At 41.0% G+C, this 10,332-nt stretch overlaps 1 protein-coding gene across 1 annotated transcript; it reads left to right on the top strand.

The window, feature by feature from the left end:
* The first annotated feature begins 36 nt into the window (after positions 1 to 36).
* LOC124135224 (protein N-terminal glutamine amidohydrolase-like) lies at positions 37 to 8,131 on the top strand. The gene is made up of 6 exons (XM_046500487.2): positions 37 to 242; positions 2,029 to 2,128; positions 3,067 to 3,120; positions 3,454 to 3,599; positions 5,446 to 5,570; positions 6,839 to 8,131. Exons 1-6 carry the CDS (start codon positions 130 to 132, stop codon positions 6,958 to 6,960), a joined length of 660 nt encoding a protein of 219 aa, XP_046356443.1. The 5' UTR covers positions 37 to 129; the 3' UTR covers positions 6,961 to 8,131.
* Positions 8,132 to 10,332: the final 2,201 nt, after the last annotated feature.

Here is a 10,332-nt window from a genome sequence, read left to right as displayed (position 1 = left end):
TCCCATGCTACTCTTCTGTAAAAGAGGATGCATAGTTGGTCGACCGTAAACTTCCGGGTTGCATCCTTGCGTGCATTGTTTGTTTACAATCGGGTTGCTATGTCGGCCCTTTTATGAATCTTCATTAAAATGGCTGAAAATAAAGTAGTTTCGGATGCTGATGTAGAAGAAACGAAAGAAAAGAGAAGCGCCATTGGTATCTTTGATAATCGAGACGAGTGCACCTACACAAGATGCTACTGGTGAGTTTCACCTGTTGCCTGGGAGTGGGTCTGTTGTTCAGCTGTGTCGGATGCGTTTGTCAAGTTATTTGCCGAGATGCGTTATTCATCTTTATTACAACAAAAGAGATAGAATTGGGACAGTGGACACGTCCATGTTTACGATGCACACTGATTGCACCCAAACAATAAAAGAACCCCAACTCGTCCTTAAATGTAACACGGGTTTACCAAAGAGGCTAGGCTACCCCAAATAGTAAAGATGGAAACTTATGAAATGTTACACCCTGACCTTTTCCCGTGGGATAAGATTAAAGGCTTTGCTCAATTGAGCGTGAGATAAGTTGTGGAGGATCAATAAGCGAGACAAAAGTCAACTGCCCTTTGTTAATTAAATAACACTTATCCTTTGAGTTCACACTGTTTGGGCATACAAGCAAATAAGATCTTTGGAGTGTGGACAGCAGAAAGTGATCATGCCTGCCAACTTTAGTCAAAATTCACATCAATAACCTTGTATGGCTGTAGTTTAAACACATGTCCTAACAATCGTTTTGTGGCAATTACCTATTATACAGTGTAATAAATATATATACATTTTAATGGTATTGGTTGGATGTCATGATACTTATTATCATAATCTGAATCAAATTGAGTAAAGTAATTCATAACCATAGCCTAATTGCAGCAAGATATTCAGCAGATCACGGCTGTGAGAAAGAATATTTATTTTGATTATAGTGAGGTGACTGGTATACTACTTCTACTGACCACAAAACTGTTCCATCTTAATTCTACCCCTTGTGCATGTTGAGTTTACTGAGTGCAGGGCTAATTAACTAAATTATTCATGCTGCCATGATTCACCGCCTTACTAAAGTCATTATGACTTGTTTTGACCCTGAAGGGCATTTCATGACCGTTTTCACTTATTACCTTGCAACTGGTGCAGAATCTGTACTGATTATGGCATAGGTCAATGATTGATAATACAGGAAGGAAAGTAACTTTTTTTCCTTATTTATTTCATTCAGCTGACAATGTTTGTTTGTTTTTTAAATTTGATTTTTATTTAATTTCTATAAAGAACAAATTTCCTTTTCTTTCTCAAAAGTTCAAGCTAAACAAAATTATGTTTCCTTGATGAAGGGAATTAAACTCAGTGCACATGGGAAGAGGTAGGTAAACATAAACAGATATTTTGCGAATATGTTGTAAAATACGATTTGCAAACGCTTCTAGAGTAATGATCATTATGGGGTTCCCACTATGTTAAAAAAAATGACTGAAATTGTGTGCTGTTACCATGGCAATGGCTACTGTAAGATGTAATTAGAGGGTATCTGCATTTCATCATGTGACTGTCTTTGTATTTGTGAAATTCCATTGTTAGTGTACTCAGTGTATGGCAAATAAATACTTCATGTGGATTTCATTGTTCCCGAATGCTATCCCGCACAATACATCACATCTATGGAACATCTCAATTTAAGGGGGGGCACGGGTGGCCCAGTCGTCTAAGGCGCCGCGATTTGCTGTGCAGAGTTGTGGCCCCTTGGGCACGCCAGAAACCTATGATTGTGGGTTCGAATCCCGGTTCGCCCCGATTATGTTTCTAGGTTTGTAAGCACCATACCCATGCTTGTGGGTTTCACCGAAGTGGTAAACGTCTGAGACCTGCATCACTTCGGGCTTTCCTCCCACATTAAGCTGACACGCCGTGATATAACTGTAATACTGTTAAAAGCGGCGTTAAACCCAACTCACTCACTCACTCTTTGTAATGCATCTGTGTTTGGTTCTGCAGCGAGGAAAACATCTGGAAACTCTGTGCATCTGTGAGAGACAATCATCCAGATGAACTCTCTAAATGCTTCGCTGTATTTATTTCAAACAAAAATAAACAGGTAAGTACTGAGGTTTTTACACAAAAGTGTTTGTTTTTATGAATAGTGTATGTGATATCGGGGGTAGAATAGGTCTTCAGCAACCCATGCTTGCTGTAAAAGGTGACTATGCTTGTCGTAAGAGTCAACTAACGGGATCAGGTTGTCAGGCTTCCTGACTTGGTTGATGCATGTCATCGTATCCCAATTGCATGGATCAATGCTCATGATATCAATCACTGGATTATCTGGTCCAGGTTTGATTATTTACAGACTGCTGTCAAATAGCTGGAATATTGCTGAGTGCCGTGTTAAACAAAAAACATACAATAAACAAAAGCATATTCACCGGAGCTAGTTATCACATTGATAACACTATCCAGACCTGTAAACTCTTGATATTAACATGAGCGTGAATTAAATGCGAAAAATGTGAGTGGTCTTTGCTTGCATTATTAAACATTGCATTTATATCAACAATAAGACATTTTGAATAGCAGAAATACCAACTTAGACATACGCTGAAAACAAACAACTATGTATTCCACATCACTGTTTATTGAGCAGCACTTGTTACAAGTATATAAACAATGTCATTCAAACACTAATTACATCCTGTGTACATCCTGTGTACATCCTGTGAATTGTCACTGCTGGGGTCAAGACAAGCGTTCTACTCACTCATGTCATCACTGATCACACCTGCATTTCCAGACAGACGCTACCCAACACGGTGTCTTTGGATTAGTGTAAGGTTGGATTAAGGTGAGGATTCTCCTGTAAACCTGACAGAGGACATTTTGTTTAGATATAAATCCACTGATGCTTGAGAGGAGGGGGTGTCGCATTTTTGGCTAGGGTCCAGCGGTCGCATTCTTTTGGAGACGCATTAATTTCACGTTTTACAGTATATGATGATACAAAATATTTAATGGTCCCCCGGTGTTTTGTGTGAGCAGATTCCACTGTGGATGCAGGCAAGCAGCAAGAGAGACGACAGACTCGTCATCTGGGTAAGCATCAACCTGATTGTCATCTGGGGTCTGTTAGCTTCTTAAGGCCGAAGTTTTCATTTCTTTTCATATTTTTTTTATATCCTGGTCAGTTAGGGAGGAAAAAAATTATATAAATATATCAGATGTTTTCTTTTCTTCCAAATCATGAAAAATTGCCTGCACAATATTTTGTCATGTGTGCTGTGTGAACTTTTCACTTCTTTGAACAGGTAGATGATATACGCTTCTTAACTCATTGGAAATATGTTTGGGAGTATTTTAGACGAAAATCGCATCAACATGACACTGTATACAATATGTGTGTTGTATATTAGCCTTACTACATGGCAGGATTACCACGTGATATTCCTACACAAGGGAGACGACTCCACCCTTGTGTATGACCTTGACACCGAGCTGCCCTTCCCATGTGACTTTGTGGAGTATGCCATGAAGGGCCTGCGAGATGACCGACGGATGAAGGAGGATTTCAGAAGGTCAGTAGGATCATGTTTCCATGGTTACTATTGACCATATCAAACTTCTCTGCCAGTCCGAGCTATGGCTGCTGGATTGAGAGTTCAGCAAGTTGGAGTCATGTGGTGACCCAGGTCACATGTGGTGACCCAGGTCGCATGTGTGGTCAAAGTGTTTGCTCTACATGACCAAGGACTGGGTTTGATTCCCAACATCAGAGCAATGTGTGAAGCCTTGTGCTCCCTGTTTGGAATTTGCTGAAAATGGCATATAGTCATATTCGCAGTCTGAATATGTGTCATGTTTAGTTACCATCGTTACACTGCATTTGTGTCCCCTTGTCAGGAACTTGTCAACTCATTTACATGTAAGCCTGTGCACACATTAATACATTCAGCCCAAACACTTGTTCACCCAAACACCTGTATGCTCACAATAACCTGTACATAAACAGTGGGACGCACAAACCTCTGTACACACATAAAAAACCTGTACACTCACAAACACCTGTACACACACAAACACCTGTACACACACAAACACCTGTACACACACAAACACCTGTACACACACAAACACACAAACACCTGTACACACACAAACACCTGTACACACACAAACACTTGTACACACACAAACACCTGTACACACACAAACACTTGTACACACACAAACACCTGTACACACATAAACACCTGTACACACACAAACACCTGTACACACACAAACACCTGTACACACAAACACCTGTACACACAAACACCTGTACACATATAAACACCTGTACACACATAAACACCTGTACACACACAAACACCTGTACACACAAACACCTGTACACACACAAACACCTGTACACACATAAACACCTGTACACACACAAACACCTGTACACACACACACAAACACCTGTACACACACACAAACACCTGTACACACACAAACAACTGTACACACAAACACCTGTACACACATAAACACCTGTACACACACACACACCTGTACACACACACAAACACCTGTACACACACACAAACACCTGTACACACATAAACACCTGTACACGCATAAACACCTGTACACTCACAAACACCTTTACACACACAAACACCTGTACACACACAAACACTTGTACACACAAACACCTGTACACACACAAACACTTGTACACACAAACATCTTTACACACAAACACCTGTACACACACAAACACTTGTACACACAAACACCTGTACACACACAAACACCTTTACACACAAACACTTGTACACACAAACACTTGTACACACAAACACCTGTACACACACAAACACTTGTACACACACAAACACTTGTACACACAAACACCTGTACACACACAAACACCTGTACACACAAACACTTGTACACAGAAACACCTGTACACACACACAGACACCTGTACACACAAACACTTGTACACACAAACACCTGTACACACACACAGACACCTGTACACACACAAACACCTGTACACACAAACACCTGTACACACAAACACCTGTACACACATAAACACCTGTACACACACAAACACCTGTACACACACAAACACCTGTACACACACAAACACCTATACACACAAACACCTGTACACACATAAACACCTGTACACACATAAACACCTGTACACACACAAACACCTGTACACACACAAACACCTGTACACACATAAACACCTATACACACACAAACACCTGTACACACATAAACACCTGTACACACACAAATACCTGTACACACACAAACACCTGTACACACATAAACACCTATACACACACAAACACTTGTACACATAAACACCTGTATACACAAATACCTGTACTTTGACTGCATTGTCTGGCTCAGGAGTTTCCGGGTGACCCATGCAGATGAGTTCCTCCAGACGTTTGCCTCGGACCGGTCTCACATGTTGTCGGAGGAGGGAGAATGGCTCATGCCACCACCAGTGTATCCCTGCATAGCTACTACAGGTAAACTATACCTGTCGCAGGTCACGAATTTACTCGATTTGAATTGGAACATTGGTAGACCCAAAAAGACAGTAATGCAAAAGATAAATAAATTTCCAGTTCAAAGCATTTTTTAATAACACAGGCTTGATAATGAGGCTGATGAATACAAATCTTAAAGGCTCAATGACCAAAAGTTGTTTTCTCCAATACAATACTGCTGCACTTTGTGGGGATTCGGGGTTAGAATAGGTCCCCTGCAACCTATGCTGGTCTCCCTGTGGGGATTCTGGGTTAGAATACATCCCCAGCAACCTATGCTGGTCTCCCTGTGGGGATTCCGGGTTAGAATAGGTCCCGCGCAACCTATGCTGGTCTCCTCGATGGATTCTGGGTTAGAATAGGTCCCCAGCAAACGATGCTGATCTCCCCGTGGGGATTCTGGGTTAGAATAGATCTCCATCAACCTATGCTGGTCGTAAGAGGCGATCAAATGGATTGGGTGGTCAGACGTGGTGACTTTTTATAGTGTGTCCTCGTGAGTAGGGTGTTGCAAGTTTTTTTAACAGGACATAGCTGTTTTTTCTGTGTAAGCCGTGTTCCTTGTGAGACTTGTCTCATAACATGACCAGGGGCGGTCGGGTAGCCTAATGGTTAAAGCGTTCGCTCGTCACGCCGAAGATCCGGGTTCGACCCTGGAATTTCTGGGCTCAATCGTTTCACCACCAGTGGCTATTATGAGTTATGTCCGTTCTATGCCCCTCCTATTGACCAATCAGATTCCACCTCTCGTATCACTTGCACTACCTTTAAACAAAATGGCGGCGCCCAGTCAAGACGATCTGATCAATGATCACGATCTGAATTGTAATTGAACGGGTCTTACCATCTGCAGTGCATGAGATCACTTGAGCATCTTTATCAAAAACATGAAAAGTTTGGAAAATATCTGTCGACATTCAGTTGACGGTACACACTCTTTGCAAATTCTGCAGTCGACCAAAATCTGCATGTTGGAATCCATGTTGTTTATGAACCAGATGTCGATTTTGTTGCGCGATTTTGATTGGACCATGCATGGACTCGTTATTCCAGCCAAAATGTAAGTCCATAATTCCAGCCTTGTTCGGCAAGACTTTTACAGTCGGTTAACTCTCTTGCCTCACGAAGATGGAGACCTGCATGACTTTCCCCTACATCAACCCGACACGCAGCATTGTAATTGAAGTCCTGTTAAAAGTGGCGTTAACCAAAACTCACTCACTCAATAGATGGCTTTTCTGTTTCAGCTTCCAAAAATAATATCCAGTTTTTCATCTCCATGGATCCAGACGAGGGGTTCGGCACCGTCATGGACAGCGTCACCTTCATCAAAACGTTCTCCAACCCCGCTGCAGCGGCGGACACCTAACACTGCATCCCTGGAAGGAGCTCTTGCGTGGACATTGCTCAATCTTTCAGTGTTGTAGTTTTATTACTGAGACAAGAGGCTGTTAGAGCAGGTCACTGTGCTTGTGTCACTTTGATCTCTGTGCCCACAAGGCCGTGTGATCTGTCGTCCAGGGATGTCGTCTGTCCATAAGGCATCTGTAAGCTTTTAATGTTTTAAACTTATTCTCAGTAGCAGCATTGTTTTTTGAGCTGAAATTTGGTGTTGAAATTCTTAACCCAAAAGTGGCAGTTTTTTTTTCAAGGAATAAACATTTAATAATTAGTTTTATACATAAGGGGGAGAGTTCTGATCAAAATGTCCAGAAATCTGACATGGTAATATTCCATAAGATTCCATCAGTTTCTGATTTTTGTACGGAGCCATGATTATTCCTCAAATATTGCAACAGATAGACTAAAGAGAAGAACAACCTCATTTAACCTTTGCGATGGCATCACAACAGTATTGTGAACTATTTCAGTTCATGGGATTCACAATAGTTCTAAGTCACATATGAGTCTCAATGAAATGAACCAGAAAACAATATCTTTATAATGAAGTACTTATGTACATCCTTGTTGGATTGTCGAGTATAGTTTGAGAAAGGTGAGCTATTGAACCCTTGGCTCTGTTTTTCATAGATGAGTCTAGAATTGTAGCAATATAATGTATTGGTTCTTAGAAATAGAGGACATGTTTGAACTGTGATATCAGAAACGTCCATCTGCTGTCCACCTCAGTGCTCCTTCAAGAAAATTATCTTCCTTCCCATCCTCGACTATCCAGGGTTTTTATCTCCATTCTGGTACGATTAGTACCCTGAACCTTTTCATCACCATAGCTTTTTCGGGGAAATGAAATATGTTTGACAAATCTGCTTTTAAATATAACATTAATTTATTTATATATGATGCTTGTATGTATTTAAACTTCTTGTCATCACTATATGGCTGAAATAATGCTGATGCGACATTACATTTTAACTCACTGACTTTTGAAATATAATACCACCATCGCCATCTCTCATGACAGTAATTTCCTCTTGCATATATCAGTCTAACTTGATTGGTTAGTTTGTTGTTTATGCCGCACTCAGCAATATTCCAGCTATATGATGGCAGTCTGTAAATAATCGAGTCTGGACCAGACAATCCAGTGACCGATATCATAAGCATTGATCCACTCATTTGGGATCGATGACATGCATCAACCAAGTCAGCAAGTCTGATCACCCGATCCCGTTTGTCAATTCTTACGACAAGCATACTAATTTGATTAGACAGCTCTTGTTAACATTGCTCCTGCAACATTTAAGGCAAATTAATGGATCAGATGGACAAGCTTGGTTTATTGTCTGTCATAGAACCCCGATGTCTCAATCGTTGCTCACAATATCGATCACTGGATTGTCTGGTCCAGACTTGAATATTTACAGGCCGACGTCATATTCGGTAGCTGGAATATTGCTGAGTGTGACATTAAACAACAAACAAACATCAAATCGGTGTGTAAACAAAGCTGTGTGGGTCAAGGGTATTTTCCATGTAAGAATGGAGATAAAACGTCCTGGATTATAGAGGATGTCCTTCCTATCATGTCATTATATGAAGATCTAGCAATGATTTCATCTAACAAGTGTAATTTTAGTGTTTCGATGTTAACACAGACCAGTGTTTGTTGCCCAGTCAATCACATGAGATGCCAAAACTATCAGGACGATTAGTGATATGTTCAGAGCATTGCAGTGTCCTGTGTTTAACAAATAGGTTCTGTTCTAGGATATATTTTGTTCTGAATGCTTTTTATACACGTATGAAACATCACATAGACAAAAATATATTGTAGTTTTGCTGTGTTTTTTTACACACTAATACTACGTTCAATGTGATGCTTAGCCAAATTCTTTTGTCGAAGCTGATTCCATGTATAACACACCACAAGTTTTGTTCCTTGAGACACAGGATTTTCCAAAATGAATGAAAAAAATTTGAGATACGTTTACATCTTTTACACTTGAGTTGAATGTGGTGCTAGTTACCCTGTATGACATCACAATGGTTGAGTATGGTGCTTATTACTCTGTATGACATCACAAGGGTTGAGTGTGATGCTAGTTACCCAGTATGACATCACAATGGTTGAGTGTGGTGCTAGTTACCCTGTATGACATCACAATGGTTGAGTGTGGTGTTAGTTACCTTGTATGACATCACACTGGTTGAGTGTGGTGCTTTTTACTCTGTATGACATCACAAGGGTTGAGTGTGGTGCTAGTTACCCTGTATGACATCACACTGGTTGAGTGTGGTGCTTATTACTCTGTATGACATCACAAGGGTTGAGTGTGATGCTAGTTACCCAGTATGACATCACAATGGTTGAGTGTGGTGCTAGTTACCCTGTATGACATCACAATGGTTGAGTGTGGTGCTAGTTACCTTGTATGACATCACAATGGTTGAGTGTGGTGCTAGTTACCCTTTATGACATCACAATGGTTGAGTGTGGTGCTAGTTACCCTGTATGACATCACAATAGTTGAGTGTGATGCTAGTTACCCTGTATGACATCACATTGGTTGGGTGTGGTACATTCTAGTTACCCTGTATGACATCACACTGGTTGAGTGTGGTGCTAGTTACCCTGTATGACATCACAATAGTTGAGTGTGATGCTAGTTACCCTGTATGACATCACAATGGTTAAGTGTGGTGCTAGTTACCCTGTATAACATCACAATGGTTGAGTGTGGTGCTAGTTACCCTGTATGACATCACACTTGTTGAGTGTGATGCTGGTTACCCTGTATGACATTACAATGGTTGAGTGTGGTGCTAGTTACCCTGTATGACATCACAATGGTTGAGTGTGATGCTAGTTACCCTGTATGACATCACAATGGTTGAGTGTGGCGCTAGTTACCCTGTATGACATCACAATGGTTGAGTGTGATGCTAGTTACCCTGTATTACATCACAATGGTTGAGTGTTGTGCTAGTTACCCTGTATGACATCACAATGGTTGAGTGTGGTGCTAGTTACCCTGTATGACATCACAATGGTTGGGTGTGGTACATTCTAGTTACCCTGTATGACATCACACTGGTTGAGTGTGGTGCTAGTTACCCTGTATGGCATCACAATGGTTGAGTGTGATGCTAGTTACCCTGTATGACATCACAATGGTTGAGTGTGGTGCTAGTTACCCTGTATGATATCACAATGGTTGAGTGTGGTGCTAGTTACCCTGTATGAGATCACAATGGTTGAGTGTGGTGCTTGTTACCCTGTTTGACATCACACTGGTTGAGTGTGGTGCTAGTTACCCTGTATGACATCACAATGGTTGAG

Source organism: Haliotis rufescens, unplaced genomic scaffold (assembly GCF_023055435.1).
Source record: "Haliotis rufescens isolate VD_foot unplaced genomic scaffold, xgHalRufe1.0.p SCAF_15, whole genome shotgun sequence".
NCBI lineage: Eukaryota > Metazoa > Mollusca > Gastropoda > Lepetellida > Haliotidae > Haliotis > Haliotis rufescens.
Note: the sequence above shows the minus strand (reverse complement) of the source record. Positions and strands in the feature narration are given on the sequence as shown.